Source organism: Heloderma suspectum, chromosome 1, assembly GCF_057233095.1.
Source record: "Heloderma suspectum isolate Gila_16-S chromosome 1, 16-S_ref, whole genome shotgun sequence".
Taxonomy (NCBI): Eukaryota; Metazoa; Chordata; class Lepidosauria; order Squamata; family Helodermatidae; genus Heloderma; species Heloderma suspectum.
In genome coordinates this window covers 36,749,130-36,776,994 of record NC_139458.1, presented here as the reverse complement: position 1 = coordinate 36,776,994, position 27,865 = coordinate 36,749,130, and the positions used below count along the sequence as shown (strand labels likewise).

The following is a 27,865-nucleotide window of genomic DNA, read 5'->3' as shown; positions in this document are numbered from 1 at the left end:
GATGACAGCCTGATGCGATTGTATAAGTGTGGTCTGCTTGAGGGGGGAGGGGGAGTAGGCCTATTTTAATTTTAGGTTGATACTACAGTTTTTACTGGCCTGGTTTGTTGTCTGGCTGTACTGGCCTTTTGTTATTAGTTTTATATCATTTTAGAGTTGTACATGTGCTTAGGTGAATCCCAGGGGAGTGGGGAGAAACAGGGTGCCCCTATTGGAGTAATCTCAGGCAGAGGGAGGTATGGCGTTGGGGGTTGGATATGTCAGGTAAGGGAAAGGTGGGACAGATATCTGAAATCTGTCCCATCTTTTGGTCCTTCCCCCATACCTGAAAATCTAGGTTTCCCTATCAGCCCACCCTCTGATCTGTTGGTGCTGCTTTTGAATGCCAGGTCAGTCCATAATAAAACAATTATTATCCATGATTTGATTGTGGATGAAGGGGCTGACCTGGTGTGCATTACTGAGACCTGGGTGGATGAGCTGGGCAGGGTGGATCTGTCTCAGCTTTGTCCACCTATGTGCTCAGTGCAGCACCAACCTAGATTGGAGGGTCGGGGGGGAGTCGTTGCTGTAAGGATTCCATCTCCCTCATGAGGAAACCCACCCATCCATCCTAGCACCAGTTTTGAGGGTCTGTACCTTGTGTTGGGCCAGAGAGACAGAACAGGTATGCTGCTGGTGTAGCACCCACCCTGCTGCCCAGCAGTCTCCTTGCCTGAGCTGGCTGAGATGGTCTCAGAGGTGGTGTTGGAGAACCCTAGGATAGTGGTTCCGAGAGACTTCAACATCCACACCGAGGCTATCCAGACAGGGCCTGCTCGGGACTTCATGGCAACCATGACAACTATGGGGCTGTCTCAGTACATCACTGGCCCGACACATGTGGCAGGACATACCCTGGACCTGTTTTTTGCTGTTGGGCGGATGAGGGATAATCTGGTTTTGGGGGGTGTTTCAACAACCCCGTTGTCACGCTCAGATCATTTCCTTGTGAAGTTTGGATTAGCAGTAGCAGATCCTCCATGCAGGGGTGGGGGACCAATTAAGATGATCCTCCCCCACAGACTTATGGAATCCGATGGATTCTTGAATGCTCTGGGGGATTTTCTGGCTGATAAGGCTGGCAATTCGGTTGAGGCTCTGGTCTCACTATGGAATGGTGAGATGGAAAGGGCTATCGATACAATCGTTCCCAAGCACCCAGTCCGGTGCTGCAGAGCCCGTAATTCACCTTGGTTTACAGAAGATCTATGGGCAATGAAACAGGCCAGACCATGGCTAGAGTGCAGGTGGGGCAGGTCTCAGAGCAAGTATGATCGACAATTAGCAAAGACTCTTCATTGTGCCTATTATGCAGCAGTGAGGATGGCAAAAAAATCTTACTATACATCTATTATTTCATCCTCGAAACGTCACCCAGCAGAATTGTTCCAAGTGGAGAAGAGCCTGTTGGGATCTTGCTGAGGCTCAGAGAAATTGGGACTGGAACCCTTGGTCATCTGCTGTGATAAATTTGCTAGGCACTTCGAGGTGAAAGTCGCTCATATTCGCTCAGAACTTGACGCCACAGTTATTGCAGAGTCTGGGGAGGTGTCCAGTGTTCTGTCTGGTTGTGTTTCCTGAGATCAGTTGTTGCAGCCTGATGATGTGGACAAGATGCTTGAGTCAGTCCAGCCCACCACATGTGGACAAGATGCTTGAATCAGTCCAGCCCACCACATGTAAGTTTGACCCTTGCCCATCTTGGCTTATAGGATCTAGCAGGGGTGGATTGGCTGGGTGGGTCCAGGGAGTGGTAAATGCTTTGCTCTGTCAGGGGGTGGTTCCTGCTGCCTTGAAAGAGGCTGTAGTGCACCCTCTCCTGAAGAGGACCTCCCTGGACCTAGAGGTGTGTGAAAACTATCGCCCCATTGCCAATATCCCCTTTGGGGCAAGGTGCTTGAGTGTGTGGTGTCTGGGCAGCTTCAGACATTCTTGGAGGAAACGGATTATCTGGTCCCATTTCAGTCTGGTTTCAGGACAGGGTACGGCACTGAAACAGCCTTGGTTGCTCTGACTGACAACCTACTCTGGGTGAAAGACAGGGGGAGTGCTACTCTGTTGATCTTCCTGGATCTCTCAGTGGCTTTTGACACCATTGCTCATGGTGTCTTACTGGATCAGCTCTGCAGGATGGGAGTTGGGGGCACTGTGCTACAGTGGTTCTGCTCCTACCTGCAGGGTCGATTCCAGAGAGTGGTATTGGGGGATTCCTGTTCTACCCCATGGCTTTTAAGCTGTGGGGTGCCACAGGGTTCTATTCTATCCCCCATGCTGTTCAACATCTATATGAAGCTGTTGGGAGAGGTCATTAGGAGTTTTGGGGTGGGGTGTCACCAGTACGCTGATGATAATCAGCTCTATTTCTCCTTGTCGTCGGAGTCGGCTGAGGCGGTGAAGGTGCTGGACCAGTGCTTGCAGGCTATAATGGGCTGAATGAAGGCCAATAAACTGAAGCTAAATCCTGACAAGATGGAAGCTCTGTGGACTGATGGTTCCCGAGTCCGGGAATTGGGTAAGCGACCTGTCCTGGATGGGGTTGCACTCCCCCTGAAGGAGCAGGTCCATAGCTTGGGAGTACTCCTAGATCCATCCCTGTCACTGGAACCCCAAGTGGACTCCGTGGCCCCGAGTACTTGGGGCTAGCTTTGGCTGATCCACCACCTACAGCCTTTCCTGGACAGGGATAACCTAGCCACAGTAGTACATGTGCTGGTAACTTCCTGATTAGACTACTGCAATGCACTTTACATGGGGCTGCCCTTGAAGATGACTTGGAAGTTGCAGCTAGTGCAAAATGCAGCAGTAGACTGCTGACCGGAACACCTCATAAAAACCATACAACACCAGTTTTAAAGGAATTGCACTGGCTGCTAATACGCTTCCGGTCGGAATTCAAGGTTTTGGTGATGATAGCCCTAAGTGGCGAGGGGCCTTGATATTTGAGGGAGTGCCTCTCCCTATATATGCCTGCCCAAGAACTGAGATCTGTTGGAGGGGTCCTCTGTGTCCCACCAGTATGAGACATACACTCGTGGGAGAGGGCCTTCTCTGCTGTGGCACCCGTTGTGGAATGCCCTCCCCTTGGAGGCCCGATTGGCACAGACACTGGTCTCATTTCAGCGCCAAGTAAAAGCATTGCTTTTTACCAAAGCCTTTGAGGGCTAAATGCATTCTCTAGCACATTGTTTTAACTGTTTTATTGCTTTAGGTTTTAACTGGTTTTAGCTTGTTTAATAGTTTAATGTTTTTAGGTGTTTAAATTATGTACTGTTTTATACTGTTTACATTGATTTTATCTGTATGCCGCCCTTAAATCTTAATGATATAGGGCAGGATAGAAATGTTTTAAATAAATAAACAAACAGACAAGACAAGACAGCTATAGGATACATCGGTTTCCGGGAACCGACCTTCCTTCCCTCCCACGCTGCCTCGCAGGCAGCTCGGAATGGCCCCGTGCTCCGCGCTTGGAAGAGAAGCGCAGAGCGGCGAAAACAGGGCATTCCTGGGGGCGTTCCGGGGTGGGAAAGGTGGAAATGCTAGTACGACACATCCAACATGTTGTCCAGCAGCCACTTCCCCGACTCCTCCTTCCTGCAGCTAAACAGCCGAAATCGGCTGCCTAGTGGAAATGCAGGGCAGCTGAAGTGCGGAGGGGATGATCCCCTCTGCACTTCTCCTGCCATGCATTGGATAGGTGGTCGCCTCCGAGTTCGGAGGCAGCCGCCTATCCCAGTAGGATTGTTCCTTCCGTATATTTTTTACACTGACACTCCTAAGTCACCCGTCCTGGTTTGCTTTCTTCAAAGTGAACAAGAGAGCACCATGGCAACTAGCATAACCACACACACTCGCCTCGCAGAGCAGGTAACCACAACAGCAGAAGCAGCAAGAAAAAAACCCCGACAGAGCCAACACTGTCAGTTACCTGGAAGCAAAAGTTTACATGAGACTCAATAGCTGCATTGATAAAGCAATCTCCCAAACTCTCAGCTAGAGGAGAAAATTCACCAGCACCCTGCTCTCTGAAAGGTACACCTCTATTCACAGAAGCAAAGAGGAAAACCTGGATCGTTCCCTTGCATTTTATAATTTTCAGCTGTTGCCATAAGTACAAGAGGGCTGAGATTTTTGGTAACCACCACAGAAGTACTGCAAACGTAGACCGATGAATTACAACGAACGATGTGGGTTGCACCCAAAACGGTAAGAAATATTGTAACTCTATCCACAAAATTAACTACTGACAGCTTAGGGATCTAACATGCTTTTCACAAGTGCTGTGGTCCTTTATGGCAGGGGTGGGCAAAAGACAGATTTCAGTCTATCAGTCGACCACAATTTCCACTAGGTTACCTAGTGCCTGCACGTTACTGGGATTCTCCCAAAGAATACTGGACTAGACTAATCATGGTCTAAACCGGCCAGTTACCTATAATGTCATTAAGCAAGACTGCATATTCGGGGTCATTTATCACAGATTAGTTATGTCTTAACTGTTAAGCAACCTCAAGTATGCACTCCTGCTTTGTAAATTTAACACATGTTGGTCAACTAGAGGAATTATAGTAAACAAACTAAGTATGCAAGACTGAAAGCAGCCCACCCCTGATTTATACACCTTGCCGGATTGATTCAAAAGAAATAGGAACAATTGCCCATATCAAGTTTTCTTACCTTTGATATGCCTGAGGAGATGCTGGCGGTGTGCTGAACACATGAGAATACGGGTGATAGGGTGTCTTTTTCAAAGCCTGGATAAGGTTTTGTCTATATTCTGGGTCAATACACCATAAGGACCCCTTCCCAATACTCTGCAAAGGAGAATACCAAAAGAAAAAAAAAAGAACAATATTTTAAATGGCATAAACATATTTCCCACATCTTTCAGAAGATTTAAGAATATTCTTTCCTGGAGAATAGCAGATCTCATTTCTTGACCACAAATTTTAATTTAGGTGCTGCTTTATTTCCGCTGTAATGTTTAGAAGGAATCAGGGCAGTCTGATATTGTATGAAAACTGTGAAAATAGCTGTTACTATGGTTCAGTAGTTTTCTGGAAACTCTCTCTCTATGACATACATACACACATTCACCAAACTGAAAGATCATAATTATTCTGCAGAGCCAAGTTGGAAGATAAATAAGCCTCTCAGAGACAGATTAAAACTGTTATTGTCTTCTTGCTGTTGTAAAAGAAAATTGGAGGAGGGTGGTTTTAAACTCCCTAGCAACTAATTTTAAAAATAAAGCAGTCCTAATCCTTCAGCCAGAAGGCATTACGGCCACTCTGCCACAAAAAGTTAACCCATCAACTTTATCCCCTGCCTGATTAAGCCCCACCCACAAAAAGTAATAATTAAAATAGATCTGGAAGGGGGGGAGGGATATTTAGGCCTAAGTCTCTGTCTGATAGATCTAGCATTTAAGTCGGGGGGGGGGGAGAGAGAGAGAGAGAGAGAGAGAGAGAGAGAGAGAATCACCATCAGCTTATCTGCAATATTTAAGCCTTCGCCAAACTGTACTGTTTATTTTCTAGTTCAGAGGGTTTTAGTTCCACTCACTTGCACTGGTATTACAAGTGGCCAAGACGATGATATTTCAGGACCAGGTCACGCTATGACTAACTTGGGGCCTAATTCACAATGCTGCTGCACAGCACTGTAGAGGGCCTATGCTGATGTCCCTGATCCCGGGTTTGACAAAGACATGCCCTAAGTTGTGAGAACACCTAATGCAGCTGCCACAACTGATGAAAAAAACCACAATGATCTCTGCAAGGAGCGTCAAGCCCTTTTTCCTTCCTAAGAGCTGTTGTAGCTGCTCCAGTTAATCACAGTAGGGCTAGCAGGTTGTACCAACAGATGGGCAATTCAGCCTCCTCATTCTAGGTATAGTAGAGGTTTCCTTAGCACTGTTGCCCATGATGGCATTACGGGGTAGAGTACAGCACCAATGCAGTAGGAATAACCTGTGGATCGCACCCACTGTGCATGCAGAGGTTTAGACGTCCTTTTTCACATGAAAATTAGTTCTCTTCCCCACCTCCCCCAACATGGCTAACTACCTCTAAAAAAGTCGGCAAGTGTCTTGGGGTCCAATTTAAAATGGAACAAGACAATTCTTAACAACAGCAGCAACAACAACAATAATATAAAAGAGAGCAAGCACATGAAGCACATCTTTTCACCAAAGCAAGACAATGGGCAGCATCCAACTGTGTCATTCTGCTAGTGCAAATGATGTCATGCTAGGGGAATCTAGGTTCTGAACTATGTACAAGAGGAGAATCCAACTAAAGTTATGTCTGTGCAAATGTAGTTGTGCAAGCAGCTGTGTAACTGGTTCTACAACTGGTTGTGCAAATGCACAAATGCTTGCGCAACAGAACAATTTGGTAGAGCTTCACTAGTGCTATTTGAGTTTGTGGAATGGTGCCATTGGATGTTGCACTAAGCCTGTTGTTGTTGTTGTTGTTCAGTCGTTCAGTCGTGTCCGACTCTTCGTGACCCCATGGACCATAGCACGCCAGGCCTTCCTGTCCTGCGCTCTCTCCCGGAGCGTGCTCAAGTTCATATTCATTGCATCCGTGATGCTATCTAGCCATCTCATCCTCTGCCGTCCCCTTCTCCTTTTGCCTTCAGTCTTTCCCAGCATCAGGGTCGTTTCCAGGGAGTTTTCTCTTCGCATTAGGTGGCCAAAATATTGGAGCTTCAGCTTCAGGATCTGTCCTTCCAATGAGCAGTCAGGGTTGATTTCCTTTAGGATGGACTGATTTGACCTCCTTGCAGTCCAGGGGACTCGTAAGAGTCTTCTCCAGCACCACAGTTCGAAAGCATCAATTCTTCGGCGCTCAGCCTTCCTTATAGTCCAGCTCTCACAGCCATACATTACTACTGGGAAAACCATAGCTTTGATTAGACGGACCTTTGTCAGCAAGGTGATGTCTCTGCTTACTATGCTGTCTAGGTTGGCCATAGCTTTCCTCCCAAGGAGCAAGCGTCTTTTAATTTCATGGCTACAGTCACCGTCTGCGGTGATCTTGGAGCCCAAGAAAGTAAAATCTGTCACTGCTTCCATTTCTTCCCCTTCTATATGCCAGGAAGTGATGGGGCCAGATGCCATGATCTTAGTTTTTTTAATGTTGAGTTTCAAACCAGCTTTTGCACTCTCCTCTTTCACCCTCAACAAGAGGCTCTTTAGATCCTCTTCGCTTTCTGCCATTAGGGTGGTATCGTCTGCATATCGGAGGTTGTTGATAATTCTCCCAGCAATCTTAATTCCGACCTCTGATTCATCCAACCCGGCATTTCTCATGATGTACTCTGCATATAAGTTAAATAAGCAGGGTGACAATATGCAGCCTTGTCGTACTCCTTCCCAATTTTGAACCAATCGGTTGTTCCATGTCTGGTTCTTACTGTTGCTTCTTGACCCTCGTACAGGTTTCTCAGGAGACAGGTAAGGTGGTCTACAAGACACAATTGCTCAGTCATGCATAATGGCCAATAATGGTTTGGAAGTGAGGAACTGGTTTTTGGCTCCTGTGTTACCTCCTTCCCTTGCATATGCCAATTTGAGCAAACTGTGCCTCTGAACCAGAACTGGAAAGCAGAGTTTGGAGGCAAACTACTGGAAACCCATTTCAAACCATTGTTTCCAATCCTGGTTTGGAGGCAAACTATGATTTGCTCAAATCCAAATGAAATTCAAGTGTACAAAAGGGGTGGGTGGGAGAGAAAGGAGGTTGGCCATGACATCTGAACTGGGCCAACATGTTCCAGCTCCCAGGTCACACAAATGCTTTTTACACCACTCACACATGACTAGATCATGCAATTGTGAGCATTTTCCAAAGGAATGAAAACAAAATGGTGCATCATGCTAGACAGCCTGAAATTCCTTGTAGTCATATACACATACACACACCCACACACCCATGCTGAAAGATAAATTCAAAATGTATGAACAAAATATCTGAACAGGAACTTATAATGTGACATTGCATGAACTCCAATAGCAGGGCTCTTGTACACCTCCACTAACCTATCTAAGAAATATCTGGCCTGTACAGTAACACCACAGAAATGAGGCAGGCAACTGCTTCATTGAGGAAATGATTGGACAATGGGCTTCGAAGTTTACTACTACATTGATTTGGAAAATGTGTAAGCACCCTCCAGCACAAGGCATTCAGGGCAACATACACTTAAAAACAAACATTAAAAAAATACAAAAACTTTAAAACAGTAAAAACACAAGAGCAGCAGGCCATAACCAGATGATAACCCCAACAGAAGGTCGGCATCCTGGAAATGCCCAGGCCAAAAAAAAACCCTTTGCCTGGCACCAAAACAATATCAGTATGGCACCAAGTGAGTTTCTCTGGGAAGATAATTCCAAATAGGAAATACCACAACCAATAAAGCTCTCTCTCCTTTTGTTGCTTTCCTGACTTCCAGTAATGGGGAGATGTGGAGGAGGGCCTCAGATCATGACCATAAGATTTGGGCAGGACCACGTAAGAGGTGGTGGTGCTTCAGATAGCCCAGTCACAAGCCACTTAGGACTACATAGGTAACCACCAGCACTCTGAGTTGTGCCTGGAAACAGACAGAGAGCCAACACTTCCACTTAAGTACTGGTAAGATACTTTCCCTAAAGCCAGCCCTAGTTAGTAACCTAGCAGCTGTATTTTGTACTAACCCAAATTTCTGAGCAGTGTTGAAAGGCAGTGCCTTGTGTAAGTGCATCGCAATACGCCAATTTAGAGACATTATCTCTGTGCAGGAGGGGGTGCAACTGATAGACCAGCCTTAGCTAGTAAAAGGCATTATGTGCCATGAATGCTACTTGGGTCTCCCGAGACAAAGTTGGATGTATCAGCACCCCCAAACTGCAAATCTGATCCTTTTGAGGAGGGCAACTCTGTCTACAACAGGTTGAACAGCACCTCCCCAGTCAGAGAAACTAAACTACAACAGAACCTCCACTTTACCTGGATTAATCTTCAGTTATTGACCAGCCCTCAGCTCATTACTGAGGAAGTCCATTAATGAGCCCAGGCATTGGTCCAGCATTTCCACTTCCTCACCTGAATCGGATGGAAAGAAGAAACAAAGCTGGCAACTCACACCAAATAGATGTTTAAGAGCATATGGTACAAGATGGGACCCTGTGGGACTGATAGCAAAAGTGCCATGGGGCCAAATAATCCCCAGCGCCACTTTGTGGAATCAACCTGGTAGGCGCACAACCACCAAAGTAACGTAACACCAATTCCCAAGCCAGGCAGCCTACCCAGGAAGATACCATAGCTGATGGTATAGAAACCACCAAGAGGTCCAGGAGAATAAGTAGGGTCACACGCCCCATGCTCTTCTCTTGCCACAGGTCATCCATCTGGGAGACCAGGACAGTTTCCATGCTGAAACTGATCCAGATAATAATTTCATCCAAGAGTGACTGCACTTGCACAACCACCACCCACTCAAGCATTTTGCCCCGAGAAGGAGAGATTAGAGGCCGGCTGTTAAAATCCTCAAAGTCGAAGGAAGTTTTCTTCAGGACCGCAATAGGTGCTGTACAGAGTATAATACCCTCCCTGGCCAGAAGGCTTATAGTCTATACTAGAAGAGCAGAAGGGACAGGGGGAAAGAAATCACTAAGAAATCACTGGAACAGAGAATTAGGTATAAGAGGAAGAAAAGGTAGGACTCGAAGAGAACAAGGCCAGAGGTAGGAGGTTTACATTAAAAGGGGGATAATCAAAATGTCAGCCATTAGTCACTTAAAAAAAAATCTGTCAGGTCTTGAGGTTTTCATTTCAAATGAGCAATACGATTTTTAATGCAGAAGAGATCTGAGATTTCAAAGGAAGTACTCAAGTAAGTTCAATAAGGAGCCTCTTATAAAGGGTATGAAAGACCCCTGTTTAAACAGAAGTTAACTAGAGCAGAAAATACTTTACAGCTTTTTAGGTTCCTGCACCAAGTAGCCAACACAGGGAAAGAGGGGATTCTAATTACATTCAACAGTGTTAACAAGGGTTTGATAGGAGGAGAAGAGTGTGCAGCGGTCACAAAAAGCAATTCGCATATCAGAAGTTCCTCTAAAAAAGAAGTTTCTTGACATCGCAGTCACTTTCAGTTAAGTTGTCAGAGGACTAAGTGCAAAGTTCCAGGCTGAAGGATCCTTATCACAGAAATGGAATGATTACATCTCAATTGTGAAATACTTAAGGATTTTTTTTTAAATGATACTGAAACGGTGTGAAGAACATTTTGCGTGGCTCTTCAGGAAGGAAAAAAAACCCTTCACTTTTCCAAAATCAATGGAATTTAGACCAATCACTTAGTGATTAATTTCCATCTTCCAAGATTTGGCATGCTACTCCACCAACTCTCCAAAGCCAGAAGTCAATAGTCTCTCTAATCAAAAGACAGGAGGGGGAAAAAAGCTCTGTGATTACATTTGTCTCCAAGGCAACAAGAAGCAACTACGGAGTGGATTAACAACTCACTGATCATCTCAAACTCCTTGAGCACACCTCCTTTCAAGACTTGCTGTGGTCACTTATCCATATGCAGTACCAGATGGACAAAGTAAATGTGCACTAGTAGATTGTTATTACTGCTCCAAACTCACAAACAGCCCACAGAAACATTTACTAGCCCACACAGCCATGCTTAATTACTTGCCTAGAGCCATTCCTTACTCATCTCAGGCAAGTGGCTATTTACAAGCTTGTGCATAGCACAAGCTTTTACCAAAACAGACCACTGGTCTGTCTAGGTCAGTATGGTCTACTCAGGCTGACAACAGGTCGCCAAAGTTTTGGGCTGACAGGGATCTTTCCCAGCTCTGCTGTACGATATGCCCAGGATAGAACCTGGGCCTTCTATATCCAAAGCATGTGCTCTACCATTGAGCTATGGGTTCCTCTGTATTGCTTCTTTGCTTGGTCCCAGAAACTGTCTCCACATTTTTCACAGTAGTAAAACCATCTAAGTCCAATTGAAACCTGAAAGGCAATGTGGTATGACGGTTAGAGTGTACAGACTTCCCCAATCTCGCACCCTCCAGATGTGTTCGACCAGGGGTCCCCAACCCCCGGTCTGCGGACCGGTACTGGTCCATGGCCTGTTAGGAACCGGGCCTTACAGCAGGAGGTGAGCGGTGGGTGAGTGTCCCTGTTCTTCAAGTAATAGGCTACGTAAATCTTTACGTAGCCTATTACTGCAAAGAACAGGGACACAAATAGCGTAGCAGGAGGCGGCTGTCTCCTCCCGTCCGCAGGGGGATTTTGCTCCTACCAAGGGTGGGGCATTTCAAAGGGGAGGCAAGCTTGCAGTGGCGCTTCTGAGAGAACATTTTTAATTAGGAGTGGGGCTCTTTTTTTTTCTTGCCTGCTTTCTTTATACTTGGCCAAGGAGTAGAGCAGGAAACTCCCTTGGCCCCAACCCCGCCCCTGCGCTGGGTAGAGTGGAGAAGCGCTCCTGGGGATTTTACGCCCTTCCCAGCTGCCTCACCACGAACGGGGGGGGGGAGCCAGGTTCACACGGGCAGGGCAAAGGTAGAAGGCGCAGCCTCGGCGTAATTGCCTCAGCCTTTCAAGTTTCCCTTTGACGACCAGGGCTGACTCTTCAGGTAAGCCCTGGCTGCTTTCAGCAACGTCGGCCTGGCTCCCCTCCCACGCCCATGCAGTTTAGTTTGGAGTTGTTTGTTAAATCACTCCTATATTCCGATGGAGGTCCCTACCTACGTAGCCTAGTTTCGATTTTCCAGACCAAAGTTAAATTGATTGATTTATCTTATTCTCTGCACCTCCAACTGTACCTCTTTTTTATTGGATATGCACTTATTGTTAAGTGTGCACTGTATCTAATACAACTGGATTAATAATAATAATAGTGATGATGATGATGATGATGACAACAATAATACCTCAGCAGTAACAATTCTAAACTGGATTATCAATGATATTTATAACTCAGCAGTAGCACTAATCCTAAAATGGATTATCAATAATATTTATAACTGATTAGTAACAGTAGTTCTAAACTGGATTATCAGTGCTGTTGATAAATAATGAAGAAGTTATAATGTTAATAAGTAAAAGTAGTAGCGGGCACCATTTGCATCCCTGATCTTTGCAGTAATAGGCTACGTAAAGATTTACATAGCCTATTACTTGAAGAACAGGGAGGCAAATGGCGTCGGCTATGCGGGACGCCATTTGCGTTCGCAGTCCGGGCGCAGCGGGTGGACAGCAGCGGACAGACCCAGACCAGCTGCCGCCAGGTAGGTTCCATCCCGGGGGGATTCCGGGGGGTGGCGGGGGGGTAGTAATAATAATAGAAATAAAGTACAGAATAAATGTAATGCATTACATTTAACCATCCCCTCCGGTCCGTGCAAAGATTGTCTTCCACGAAACCGGTCCCTGGTGCCAAAAAGGTTGGGGACCACTGTGTTAGAGTACAACTTCCATCCACTCCAGCCAGCATGTCTGGGGCTGATGGGAGTTGTACTCTAAGCAAAAGCAAAACCTCTACCACTGAGCTAAAGTCACGGCCTCCAGCAACCTTCCCCATTCTGGTGCCCTCCAGATATGTTGGACTGCAACTCTCTGCAATGGCTAGTGCTGGCTGGGAATGATGGGACTTGTAGTCCAACACATCTGGAGGGTGCCAGGTTGGGGAAGGATGATGTAGGACAAAGTCTAGGGAGATCCAGATTCAAATTCCCGCAGTTAGGAAGTTCCACAGGTGACCCTGGGCCAGTCACTACTTCTCATCCTACCCGAACTCACAGGGTTATTGTGAAATTAATTTATTTGGTGACAGGGTTTCTTGTACACCTCCTTAGAGGGAAAGTGGTACATCAATTTCATAAGTAAATCTGCTGTGGTCAAGATGCACGATTTGGTCAGAGATATCAAAATTTTGAGAACAATGTTAAGTATCTGTATGTATATATTTTTTGTTATTTTCCCCAAAGCAAGAGTAATAGAAAGTTAAAGGTTCAAAGAAGAATAAATCAGGTGCTTAATATGTACCACAGGTTACATAATATTATATTTTCTCATATACAAGACAGAGGAAGGTAAATTTGTTTGCGCACTGAGGCTGAAATTTTGTACACATTAAGACACACATGTAAGACACATGATACTGTACATATAGGATTCCAGACAGGTTCCTGAATTATGAACTTGCATGAAGACACTGAGCCACAAACTTCAGTATAATGTGGGTTTATCCAAGTATGTTCTGAGGAAGGAAAAATTCCATGGAAGTTCTTTCCCTTATTCTAATTGAGCCCTTAGCAACAGAGCCTTACAAGTCTGTGGGCAAAGAGCAACTCTGACAGGGCCTATCAACTGTTGGGAACAAGAAGAGAAAAAGGGGGGCAAAGCTCCATCCTCCCCCACAAGCACAGCACTGGCACTGTATGTGCTCTCTGTGATCCACCAAGGGTTTCTATGTACAGAGCCCTCAGTACAGGACAGTTTGTTTTTTCTTTAACCTGGCACAGAATTATTTTGTGTGTGCGCACGCGTGCGCACACACACACCGTGCATCCAGCAAGGTGAGCCAAGCATGGAAACATAAGGTGAATACCCCAACAGGAAAATTAACTCCTCCTCCTCCTCCTCCTCATCATCATTATTATTATTATTATTATTATTTTAAAAGCAGTATTAATAGGGAGCCTAGGGTGAGGTGCCGTAATTTCAGGGAGTACACAATATGGCATTAATAAATGTGTTTAGCATTGGAGTGAACACGTACTTAGGACACTTGTTCGAATCTACTTCCTAACAATGGGTCCCAGACAAAGCTTTGAATGTCCTTTGCAAACATTTCTGATGTGATCCTCAGTCGTGGAACTGATCAGCCCCAAGAAATGTGTCACATACCATTTCCTCGGGCTCTTTTCACAAGGTTGCCAAATGCCCCTGTTAGTTTACTTCTCTACACTTACCCCTTTGCTTCTTGAAATTTAGAGCTGGCAACTTTAACAGTCTGGCACTTTACCCAAATTTCTCTTGCCAGTTTGCATATGCTTGGAGAAATAATATTTCAAATGTGAAATACCCAGATGGCACTTTTAAAAAGAGAAAAAAACTGTTTTGCTAAAACAATATCTTTCTTCCACTGTGGCTTGTTTAAGTTGCGGTGATGATGCAAACTGGGCCAATATAAAACCTTTAAAAGTTTAAAACAAAATAAAAACCAGAGTGAAAACCAGCAGCAGGGTAAAGATCTAAACACACAATGACTACAAAAAAACACATAAGGACTAAAAAGTGTGCACATGTCTTTCATTCAAATTTAAAGAGAAGAGTATGAAGGGGGCGGGGGGAGACACAATGTAACTGTACTATGCAAACCTAAGTGTACCTGAAAGGCTACAAGTATGAAACAAATTCTACACTAATCTGCACAGGGTTCAGTACTGCTTATAGGTGTAAATCATCACCTAAGGCATAAAAATAATTTTTAAAAGTCAGAATACTTTATCAGAAGATCAGCTTCCTTAATTCACTGCATGGTCCGTTCCCATCTCCAGTGTTCCATGTCATAATACTCTACAAGGAGCATTTTTTGTTTAGGCGAACTTCTGATTATCTGCATGTTGTAGACATTGTCTCATAAGCCATTCAGATAAGTAAAGGCATACTGTGCCTTCCGACAGGCATTTTGGAAACTAAGCATCCAAAATTTTTGTGTCGGGTGCTTGCAGAACCGAAATACACATTTAATCGTCAAAATAGAGGAGCCAGATGGATTATTCAGAGATGCTAACCACTTTGGTCTCCTATTGACTTCAGGCATTCAGCTGTGAAAATTTTGGCCAAGCATCTGGTGATGGGAGCACATTAAAGGGTTGCCATGAGAACATAAATCCACCAGCAGAACTTGTTCACCCTTCCGAGAATTTTAAAAGAGTGGCAGTTTGTGTCTTCTTATTGTTCTAATTGTACTGACTCAATCCCAGCTGCCATAAACTAACCTTACTGTCACAGCACATCCAAAAACAAAAGAGAGTGGTGTTGAGGAGCCACTGATATGTCAAAAGTCAGCACTGGATTATGCCTATATGCATTATTTTAGCATTCGCTTTCCCATCTAGAGCTGCTCAATTGAAATATGGGTGGACTTTCCCACTGAAGCTGAGGTTTTAAAATTTTGTGAAGGCTTTCCCAACAATAAATTTAATGATAAATGCAACACTAGGACTGTTTTGCTGATACCTTTATAAAAATGTCAATCCCATATCAAATTAGACTTTCTGGGCAATGCAGCTTGGGAGGAAACTGTGGCTCTTGAATGCTTAAAGAAACGTTGCCTTGAGCTTTTCAGTGCACCTGAGGCATGCAATAATCTCTCAGAAATGCACTTTGGGGAAGGGACGCTAGCTTAAATAATGCATCTGCTTTTCACTAAGAGGAAGGATGTGAAAAAAAAATTAATGGATTTAACAACAGCAAAGATTTAGGCTTCTTCTACTAGCATGTACTACAACTCATGGAAACTCTGGCCCTCCTGGAAATAAGCAATTTTGTAGAGTAGGAATTCAACAAATCAAGCCTACTGTGACCATTTATGTCTTGTTGGATCGGCAATGCAGTAGCCCAGGGATTGACATGGGCAGAGAGGCTTGGCCACACAGAAAAGGGAACTTGTGGAGTGATAACCACTCCTCTGAAATGCTAGCTCTGTCCTACTGATTCCAAAAGGAACAGGGAAAGAGAGCAAAATGTGATTTCCTTCCAGCCATCAGTTCCTCACTTGTGTTCCGTCAGTTGAGAAAGCTCTTTCCCTCCTGGAACTTCTTTAAAAGCCGGAGGGCAGGAGTTGGCGAGCCGGCACACTTCAAAATAGAGGCAAAAATTTGATACTTGACACCAGTATATGCTGGATAGTTATGAATGCCCAATCAGCACACAGCGAAATAGCAGAAAGCAAAACCAAACTTCCAACTTCTTGTAAACCAATATCCAGATGATGCCAGCGAGAGTTGCACTGATACTTGCCTTAATTTCTAATTCTGAGTTTTAAAAATTCAAAATACCGATGTCTGGTAACATAAACAGTTAACTGGGAAACTAGAATAGCAGCATGAAGAGGGATCCCAAAGACTGGCTCTGCAATCATGAAGACAGTTGATCAGCAGTCTACAAACAACATATTCCACAGTAGTCCTGCGGTTTGGACGGCTCTGCTGCTTGAAGGGTGCAGTCTATTTTCCCTCAAGCTGCAATCGTAAGGAGGATTTTTAATTGGAAGTAAGGCACACCAAAATCAATTGGACACATTTCCCAGGCATTTGTGTTTAGACTGCATATCTTACAAATGCTGACTCCACCACAGCTGCTAAAGCATTTTATCTTTTAAAAATGTGGGTTCGCTTGAATTCAACCAAGTATGTCTCTGAGAATTTTCTAATGCTGAACAAATACAACCGCTGAGGAATTCTTAAAAGAAAAACAAAGGTAATGCAAACCATTTCTGCGACACCAATTCAAATCCACTGTAATCTCACATAAAAATGTGGACAACTGCTCATGTGGCTAGTAGATTTTCTACACTCCTTTCAAGCATTCTTAACAGAGGAATGGGATTGTCTGCATGCTCCATCATACAATTATAACAGAAATGTTTTAGAAAACATTACATAACTATTCAGGAAGTGTTTATGAAAGCCCAGGGTAAGGGGGGTTATTTGATGTGATGCTCATGCTTCTGAGTAGAAATGCTATTTGAAAGTGCTCCTGAGTGATTCGGTCCTGCTTACTTCTAAGCAGACATGCAGAGGCTCACCCTGCTTATTTCTGAGTAGATGTGCTGCTCATGCTTATTTCTCAGTTATAGAAATAACTATATTTCATATATATCATATATAATGGGGGTTTCAGCCCCACTCTCTTTTGCCTGTAGCCCCACCCACCACTGGAATGAGGCCCCTTGGAGCTTATTTAAAATGGAATTCAGTCCTTGGGCTGAAAAAGGTTAATCAGTCCTGATGTAAGCCAGTAAAGTTACGTATCACCACTTTTAAACCCTGAGGTTGTAAGGTCTTTGTGGGGTAGCTCCTGATGATTTTGGAAAATAACAGGTGTTGCAGTATGTCCAATTCTCTATTCCACCGGTACCCCTACATTTGCACTCTTTCCTGGCACTCACTTTTGGGTAAAAATCAAGCCACTGGTTTTTCCGAAATGGGTTTCCTTGACCCCCCCCCCACTAAGAGCATTTCTACATCAGTCTAAAATCCTGCATTTAAAATGGGGCTTTCTGCTTCCTTCTGCTTTCTGCTTAAATGCAGATTATGACTGACTCCCTTTACATGTGCTTCCTCCCCCTCCTTTCCTCCCTTATCTGAGTCATAGAATCATAGAATACTAGGATTGGAAGGGGCCTATTGGACCATCGAGTCCATCCCCCTGCTCAATGCAGGAATCCAAGTCTTCAATATGTTTCATTATACACTCGCTAGATGGCGCTGTGGTCTAGCTCCTCTTATGGAAGGTTTTCTTTTTTTCACAAGGAAACTGACGCAGAACTCAAGCACGGTAATTTCAGAGCTCATTATCTCCAATCTTTTAAAAAATGGAGTAAAGGTCAATTAGTGTCAGAGACGCCCTGGAGGTTGACAACGTCATCTAAAAGGACCACAAACTTCTGTGAGTAACCAATCTCAAAAGCAGGATAACAGCTCTGTGTGAAGACGCCCTTTATCAGTTCAATGAAGATCAACATAAGAAATGTTTTCAGTAGCTGCTCTACAATTCTGGAATGTCCCTCTATTTGACACTTGCCAAAATCCAACACTGGATATGTTCTGGAATTTTTTCTAACCACCTGTGATTGCAGTTAAAAGGAAGGTACATGGGTGGTTTGGAATTGCAAAGTTTCTGAGATCTTTCTGCAAAGTTTCTGAGAAAGTTTCTGCCCTGCCTTTTATGGCAGAGGTGCACAACATTTCCGGCTCCAAGGGTCGTATGCGATGCTGACTCAGGCGTCGGAGGCTGCAGAAACACATATATAAAAGCATGCATACACACACACACACACACATATACACACACACACACACACACACACACAGAGACACCCCCGCTTAAACTCATATATCTCGCTCTTTCTCTACTGTGAGCTGTAGCAGGGAATGAGCTATTTTATCAGGATCACTGGAGGAAGGAGCAGAGAGCCTTCTCTCCACCCCTTCTCCAAAGATACTCATACAGATCGCTCCTGCCAGTGATGAAAGCAATCTGAATGAGGATCTCTGGAGGAGGGGATTAGGTGGTGTCCGGAGGGCTTATCCTTGAGGAGACTGCAATTAAGACTTGGGGGGCACTGCATGTGGCTGTGGGTTGTGCACCCCTGCTATAATTTTGACAGGGTTTTGTTTTGTTTTTAACACACTAGAATTTGGCTTGGAACAGTTAGGGACAGAAATCTTAAGTATATTCATTGCAGCAAATTCACAGGAGCACACAATCAAGATGCTGACCTGGTGAGCTAAGAACCAGATGTAAGCCAATCAAGGCAACCCTGGAGGATATCAGAGTAAATTACACTGGGCCCACATTGGGGTTTCCACCTTACATATCCAGCAGAGTATTTCAAGGCTTTCTGTGGGTAACAGATCCTGACATCAGTAGGAGAAACAGGATCCCCACTTTTATTCCGCCACTTCCTGCGTTACAACCTTATGCAAGTCAAACTGCTTCAGAATTTTAGCTATTTCATTAAAAATCAATGTTGACAATGGTGGCCTACCTTCAGAAAAATGAATCTGAATGGCAGGCACTAACAGCAGTATGAATACCACTACGACGACAACTACTACTAATATACTAATATTTTTTTTATAAAGGAACCAAGCCAGAGTTTTCTGGACAAGGGAGTAACCTCATTATTGCCAGATCGTAGAATTTCAGGGCAAGGTGCTCAGGTAAAACTAGCAGAAAAGAGACAGATGCATCAGCGAAATCCACCACCTCTCCTACCAGAAGAAGGTCAGCAGCAAAGCTGATGATTTGCATGCAGAAGGTTCCAGGACATGGTCTGAAGGCACATGAGGCAGCCACTGAACCTAAGCAGGTCTGGGTCTGGTCAGTGCTTGGAGGGGAGACTACCTGGGGAACCACATGTAGTCACCTTGAGTTCCACAGTGGAAGAAAGATGGCATATAAATGTAATAAATAAATAAATAAATATATGGTCCCAGGTTCAATACTCAGCCTATCCAGGTAGGACTGAGAAAGACCCCCGCCAGAAACCCTGGAGAGCAGCTGGTAGTCAGTGTAGGCAGTCCTGAAATAGGTAAATAAATGGTCTGACTCCGTATGAGGCAGCTCCCTGAGTTTCTAAGTTCCCCAAAGCAGCTTTCTCATTTTTGATTTACTATACTTTTTACCATTCCCTTCCTTAGCAAACACACACTATTTTTCTCTTGCAAAATCTGAATGGTAGAAGGTATTTGAAATGACTCCTACAGTGCAATCGTTTACATGTCTATTAAGGAGTAAGCCCCACTGAATTTAACGGGACTTATTCCAGGGTAAGTGTGGCTAGGATTGCAGCCTTAATGCAATACAAGTCAGAATTTGGTTGCTAAACAAGAAAATAATGGGACACAAAAAATGCAACTGGTATTAGAAGTGGATCCAGTATTACAATCACCTATGCTATTCAACATATAGCTCTATATGGGTCGCACAATTTAAAAAAAACTTACACTTACCTCATTACACGGCCTCCTCTTTCATCTATGACATTGGAACAAATATTAGTAGAGCCTGCAGGACATTACACTTTGCAAACCATTATTGGAAGGATGTAAAAATATACTCATTTTATCACATGCATCTCCCGTTCTGAATGGAGCTCAACAACAACCCTGAGAGGTAGATTAGGCCAAGAGGCTCTCTCAAGGCCATGAAGTGATATTTGAGGCTAAGTGAAGATTTGTGCCCAGATCTCTCAAAGCTCAAGACTTTATCAACTACAGAACACAGTGTCTCTCAAATTTTGATATGGTTGTGCAGTTTATTTAAAAAGAAAATAATGTATTTCAACTAATAAAGACCCCAGATCAATTCAGCCATTAATTCACCAGGTAGCCTTCAATAAGCCACTAACTCAGCATGCACACATGGGAATAATACTACTTGCCTATCTAAAGGGTTGTTGTAAAGTTTACCAACAGTGCATGTAGTCAAGAGTACTTAGCACTTCTAATGTGAAACATTCTACGCACAATGCTTTATTTCCTCATTTTCTTTCCTGTGAAAATGATTGCAACCTTTAAAATTAAGAAATTAGTGCTCTGTACAGATCTAACATTTCTTGGTGTCTTAACAACAGTAGAATTCTCTGCCACATGATGCAGCTTCATGTTCTTAAAATGTAACCCTCCACTCTTATACAATTTTTTTAAAAACCAAAAAATCGAAATCTGGTTTAAAAAAAAAACAAAAAACCCCCTCACCATTTTCTCCTTCCAAAGCCAGCTTTTCCAGGCTGAAGGGAAGAAATTACACATGGCTTTGGCACACAGCATCTTCAGACATATACTGGGACCCCAAGCAGGGCTCACCATCGCTGTTGCTGGGCCTGCTAAGCAGGCTTAAGTCTGGTCAGAGCACAGATGAAGGACGCACTGGGAACCCCCATGTATACTGCCTTGGAAGAAAGGCTGATATAAAATGTACTAAATAAAATTTAAAAAATACATTTTTGTTCCACGCAGACTGGAGCACCGAGCACCAGACTCTCCAGAGCCACCATTTTAATTCCTCCACAGTGAAATACAGCACTTCACTGTGGGGGTACGAAAGTCATGGTGCCAGCAAATCCAGCTGGATCAGTGGAAAGTCAGTGCCGCTACCAGACTACTTGCCGCCGCCGCTGCAGGGCCACTCGGTAAGCCTGTCTAGCATGCCAGCAGGGAGCACTTACAGCATTTTGCCCAGAGCTCTGGAAAAAAACTAAAGGCAAAACTGGTTCCAGAGCATGTCAAACACAAAGGCCCTGTTCACACGTAATGCTAAGCTATGGTGGTTAGGACTATTCTGCTAACCACGGTGGCTTAACGTGTCATGGCAGGGAGAAAACTATATCCCCCCCATGGTTTGTAAGTCACCCCTGCTAACCACCCCACTGCAAAAGGGTTAAGGGGCCCTAGGGTGACTTACTGTGTCATCTGGTGGGCTCCTGGTGGTTTAAACGGGCTCTAGAGGACTTCCAGGTCATGATCATAGAGTCTGCCAACTAGACTGTCCGGCACTGCAGGCAATGGTCTAGATGCCGCGGACTTTCTCTATGGTTGCGCAGCTATTCAGAATGCTGGAGCAGCTACTGGGATCCTATTCGCACACCGGAGGATGTCAGGATACAAGGTAAATATGCCGGAAAGATAGCGGGTAATTATGGGGGGTAGCGGAATCATGCCGCGTGGTTCCATGGTCGTGTGACAGGCCCACTTCTCATGGTTTCACTAATCCCCCTCCGTAGTTATTCTAACCGCCCTTCCCACATGCATGTGTGGATAGGCCCAAAGTTTTAAAAGGCAGAAAAGTAGCTTTCTTAAGTTACGCCAGTGGTATGCAAGATCCCACAGTGCAACTCCTTCCCATGCTATTGGGTACACAAGAAAAGGCTCAGGCCATGCAGAAGGAGCCCATACTGTGGATTATCCCCACACCAGCGTCAGCCTTCCAGAAAGCTCCTTCCATGTTACCCAGGAATGGGATAGCAGCCACACTGCAGCAACCTCTCTCCCATTGTGTCATGTCAAATGGGGGCCTTAGATGAGAACCCCAATGGGAAGGCCAATTTGTACATCATGACCTTCTCGCATTGATTCAGTGCAAATGAAAATGTTGTATGCGAACAGATTATCAAACTGGCTCCTAAATGAGTCCATTACTAACACACTGGATTTGCCCAGATTATATGACTTTCTCTTCCTTTTAAATGGTTCACCACTGCTACATTTTTAATTGATTTATTTTTTCCCATCTTATATTAAAATGTTCCATTTTATTATAATAGTATGTAGAATTATGATACACAATTTGAAATAGAACCTGCAACACAACCCTTTTAAGTTCTCCCTTTGGTCAAGAAAGCAGGGCAGCGGGGGGTGAGGGGGAATGTTTCCCATGTAATTCACTGGTGGCAGCAGAAAGATAACAAATAAGGTTTTTTTTTCCCTGAGTGGTTTCTTGGGGGGAAAACCTGGGTTGTATCGAATGCAAAACTCATACAAGAATGCTTGCATAAGGGGTACTCCACACACCACCACCCCCAGCTCCAACAAGCTTCTCATAAGTCAAGGGACCATCAGGAAAGGCCTGGGATTGGGGGGGGGGGGCTGCAATGTGGGTGTGTTTGTGTATATATATATGTGGAGATTTTTCCTTGCGTGAATCCCTGTGCAAGTGACACATTTGATACAACCCAGAGAGAAGCTGCATCATTATGTTTGTTTTAAATAGTGACTTTTCCTTATGTAGTGTTCACTGAGAATAGTTCATCCAAATTTTAAATTATATAAAACAGCCAGCCCCTTAGCACAGAAAGAAGTGTTGCCTAGATGGGCTACTTAACTGCTTTCTGTGTTTTCTGAGGTGTATTTGGTGCAAACTCCCATCAGCAACATCCAGCAAATGTTCACAACGTGCAGTGGGAAAACATTAGGCAGAAGCAAAATGTCACATGGCTCACATCAAAAGGCCAAGCCCTGTCAACACAGAAATTTCTCACTCCACAACATGCCAACACCAAGTCAAAGCCTCCATGCAATCCTGTAGGAGTGCATCACAGCCCGCATGTTTTCGGTGGAGTCATCTCTGTTTTGGAGCGAGTCTGTGGGAAATGGTTTGATTAAGCTTCTTTGTCCCTGCATGGCTCCTGGTGCCATAGTAATTAGGCTCTTCCTCCAGAATTAGACACTCTTCCTCCATATAAGTTCACCCTCTTTTCAAATCCCTCTGCACTTCAGCATGTATGGGATAATGTTGAGTGGCTGCAAGATCCGAATAGATGTAAAGGTGGGGGAGGCAGAAAATAAGCTGATGTAAGCCTTCTGCACTTCTCTCCCCTTGATGCAGTAGACTTAGGACCGATACAAGTAAGTTTCCAAAAAATGGATATCAGAAGCTGGCAAGTAAAAGCGTCTTGAAACAAGGAACATCCAAATGACTATGACCTAGTTCACACGCTATTTTGAGGCCTACACCGGGAACATTCGTTTAGACATACTTGCATGCTTTTATTCCCCACGGACTTCAACACAGCATGAAAGCTTCTAGCGTATTTCAAAACTGAAGCCAAGTTCCACACTGACTTACATGGCCAGCTGTATTACGGAAAGCCAGTGTGGTGTTGTGAGTAGAGCGTTCAACCAGATCTGGGGAGATCCAGGTTCCAATCTCCACTCAACCAAGGAGCTGGCTGGGTGACCTTGGGCCAGTCACTGTTTCTATGCCTAACCTCCCTCACAGGGTTGTTGTGAGGATAAAATGGGGTGTGGGAGGAGAACCATGTAACCTGCCTTGATCTCCTTGGAGAAATGGTAGGACATAAATGTAATGCATGGCTGGAAAATCATTTTGGGGTTTCTTCCATGCAAGCTGCAACAGGATCACTCTATGATAAATCCTAAAAACTAAGAACTCAGCTATAGCCTGAAGGAAGACACACAGCTAAAGCATCAGTAGCTTGAAGCAAAATTTCTGTGGCAGCCAGGAGCAAGGTTTCTGAACAGGAAGGCAACAGCAGGTCTGCTTTTTTGAAAAGGTACTTTTAGCTCTTAGCTTTAGACCTTTGATTGAGGGTTTCTGTCCTGAATGAACAAAGTGAGCACTAATGAGCAGCAAAAGTCAGGCCGCTCTATGCTCTAGCATAAGGGGGGCAGCAATTGAAGTCCCCAGAGCCATATCAAGCCCCTAGAAGAGTGCCAGCTTTCCCCACCCCACCCCTCTATTTTATAGAGGATAAAGATGCATTAAGACAGTGTGTCTTCCTTCAGGCTAGGCAATTGGGAAGTGATGGCAGGACATATCATTTTATTTTGTTTATTTATTTACAGTATTTGTATACCATTCTACATCCAAAGACCTCCAAGCGGTGAACAGCAGACAGGATAAAGAATAAAAACACCATGTTAAAATAATTTTAAATGGTTTAAAAAGAGAAGCCAGTGATAAAATCCAATGCATTTCTTCTGCTAATAGAACTGCTTCCCTCAATGGAACCAGGTGGAGGGTGATTCCCCCTCCTACCTACAGCCACCTGCATGCCCTCAAAATCTGCCCTCAAGGGTTGGGGAACCTTCTGTTCCTGATTTTTCTGTGCTTCAAGGCTGCAGTGGGGGGAGAGAGTCCTCCCAAGTCCCTTTCCTTTGCCATGGAGGATGCTCTCAGTACTAGGACACCTATGAAAGGAAGAAAACTTTTTGGAATCAGGTTGCTTCCTCTGCATTCTCCCTCTCCAATCAATGTGCTAATTCCCTCAGTGTAAAAAGAGAAGAAAGCAGTCTGCAGGGTTTTTTCTTTGGGAAACAGGCACAGAGGGGCAAAGTTGCTCTCTGTAAGGATCCTATCCTGATAGCAATTCCTCTAGAAATCTGATGAAGGACCAGTGAACTTTGGGACATATGTTGAGGTGTTTAATAATGCTGTGAAGCTCCTCCACCTATGCACAAACTGATTTTTTTAAAAGAAATTGTTGAAAAAGAGACAGAGTTCTGATAAAACCAAGTTTAATAAACCATGGCCAGTCACTAGAGGAAGGCTTCCTGAAATTACAATGTTGTCAGGAGGCACTGAAAGCAACACAAGGTTGGCACCTGCCTGACCTCCAAAGGCAGGGAATTCCATAGGAAGGGGGCCACCACACTGAAGACCCTTTTCCTGATGGACTCCAACTGTGCCATGGGTCCATGTGGAACCACCAAGGAACATGCCCTCTAATAACCTCAGTGACTAGGCAAGTTGGTAAGGGGGAGAATATTGGGGAGAACAGGCTCTCCATCCCATCCCCAAAGTGACTGCCCTCTAAAAAAAATAATTGCCAGTCAGGGCTATAGTAGAACGGCAACTACAGGTTAAAATATTTCAACTATTGTCAAGCTGGAAAAAGTGCAGAAAATAGCAACTAAAATGATCAAGGGGCTGGAGCAACTCCCCTATGAGAAAAGGTTACAGCAGCTGGGATTGTTTAGCTTAGAAAAAAGGAGGGTAAGGGGAGACATGACAGAGGTCTACAAAATTATGCATGGTGTGGAGAAAGCGGACAAGGAGTCTTTTTTCTCCCTCTCTTATAATACTAGAACCTGGGGCCATCTCATGAAGCTGATTGGTGGGAGATTCAGGACAGATAAAAGGAAGTACTTCTTCACACAACACATAGTTAAACTGTGGAATTCACTTCCACAAGAGGTAGTGATGGCCAACAATTTGGACAGCTTTAAAAGAAGATGGGACAAATTTATGGAGGAAGGCTATCAATGGCTACTAGTCATGATGGCTCTATGCTACCTCCAGTATCACAGGCAGTATGCCTATATACACCAGTTGCTGGGGAACATGGGTGAGAGGGTGCTGTTGCACTCGTGTCCTGCTTGTGGGTTTCTTGTGGGCAGCTGTTTGGCCACTGTGTGAACAGAATGCTGGACTAGATAAACCCTTGGTCCGATCCAGCCTGGTTCTTCTTATGTTCTGACTAGGGGACAGCGGGGAAGAATTCACAATTACACACCTATGTGAATGTATTGCGATGCCAGATACTTTGATAGACTGGTGGTTCCTCCCTACAGGCCAGCCTTCCCCAACTTGGTGCCCTCCAGATCTGTTGAACTACAAATCCCATCATTCCCAGCCAGCACTGGCCATTGCAGGAAGTTGCAGTCCAATACATCTGGAGGGCACCAGGTTCGGGAAGGCTGCTGTAGGCCATGACTTTAGCTCAGTGCTATAGGATCCCCGGTTCAATCCCTGCCATTTCCAGTTCAAAGGAGCAGGGAGCATGTGATGGAAAGACCTTTCTCTGCTCAAGGCTGTGGAGAGCCATTGTGCCAGTCAGTGGAAATAATACTAGGCTACAATTGTTGTGAACCACCCAGGGAGCTTTGGCTATTGGGCAGTACAGAAATGTAATTAATTAATGGACAAATAGTTTAACTTGGTATAAGGCAGCTTCCTATATTTCTACAAATAAACTCAAGTGGAAACAGCACTACTGCAAGCACAGGCTGCAGCAGGGGTCCCCAACATAGTGTCTGTGGGTGCTGTGAAGGGGCCAAAATCCCCCCATTTTTTAAATATACATATATGGCTTTGCATGGAATACATAAAACTTTCTAGCAATTATACATGGGTTTCAACAAAAGTGAACCAAATATCCAAATAAGTATCCGCTTGAAGGTGGCATTTATATGCCACCCATTCAAACACTGAACCATTCAAATATAAGGTCCACAGACCATTGCATTATAGGAGGTGTTTATGCTTCCAACGTTGTAATAGCAGTTTTTTAGCTGTCAAAATTATACAGAGAATCTATTTACACTGACAATTTGTTAATTTCCATGAAACACGTCAATAATTTAAAAGAGTGTGTACATCAGTGACTGTTCCAGTACAAAATTAATCTTGTGTAATAACCTCCACCCCCAAAGAAGCAGCAACTACTTGCCATTGCCAGAACATAGGTTTAAAAGAAGCATTAGCTGTACTGCACTACCAGCAATTAGCAGAATTAGACAATCCCTTATTAAAGAGATGTTGCAATGTAAAACAAACACGAAACGAAAGTTTTTGCTGAGTAAAATGCAGCCTGAGATCCACAGATGTGACAGGTAGACACCAAAGTGGTGATCCATTGATTAGGCATTTTGTGGTGGCGCCTACAGCAGTTTCTCAAATTCCCAATGTGCCCACAGGTCCAAAAAGGTTGGGGACCCCTGGGCTACAGATACAACTATAGTTGTCTTTCTCTTCTAGATACCATAAACCACACAAACACAGACATCCCTGAACATGCCTGTATTTTAAGAAAGCGAAGAGCTCAGTCCACTAGCTTTCTACTGACAAAACTGTGTTTACCCTTTCTATATCTACCTCCCACTCGAAGAGCTGAAGCCACATGATTCATAACAACACCTCCTCCAACAGAAAAGATGACACAGGTAGAAATCATGTGCTATAGTGGTGGTTTAGCCTACATGCATTTTAAATGCTTAAAACTTACATCACAAGCAGAAGCAGATTACACACAAGACTTATGGAAAGAACTTGTTCTGCACTGCCCTTGCTCTTTCAGTAAACTGTCTTAACATTTATCTATCAAGAAACAGGCCACAGGTGATCAAGGCAAGATCACATCCAAGACATGAGTGGAGGTAGGATCATGATCAAGTCTCCAGATGCCCAGCCACAACCAGAGAATAGACACAGTTGCACGTACAGATTGGAAAAGGGCACAGATTAGGGTCAACACTGCTAGAAGCAAGTGTGGAGGAACTTTACACAAACATCAGCATGCCACGTGGCACAGCCTCCATGGGGTGGCATTTAAAGAAACACCCTTCACATGTCTCAGCTAGAATTGGCATTCTCACACATGCACACTGATATCCAAACTATGGGCCCAGGTACATATTTCTTTCATCTCCCACCCCCATCTCCCACACTAACCTTAGTTTCAGAGAGAATTAAAGAGGGATGAAGTGATATAAAGAAGCCGATGAAGCAAAATTAGGGAAAGAACTTTAAAATAGGAAGCACTACATTCA

The 27,865-nt window shown here is 44.3% G+C and overlaps 1 protein-coding gene across 6 annotated transcripts in view; it reads right to left on the bottom strand.

Annotated features, from left to right (window-relative positions):
• FOXN3 (forkhead box N3) overlaps nt 1-27,865 on the bottom strand; it is a 231,973-nt gene that overhangs the window by 166,299 nt on the left and 37,809 nt on the right. For 4 of the 6 annotated variants that reach the window (XM_084841072.1, XM_084841062.1, XM_084841081.1 and 1 more), the window contains exon 3: nt 4,720-4,856. The exons of 1 other annotated variant lie outside the window; for it this stretch is intronic. In XM_084841072.1, coding sequence (XP_084697198.1) covers nt 4,720-4,856 — 137 coding nt within the window. Of the gene's footprint in view, nt 1-4,719; nt 4,857-27,865 lie in introns of those variants that run through there. One more of the 6 variants, XM_084841040.1, reaches the window with a different exon arrangement.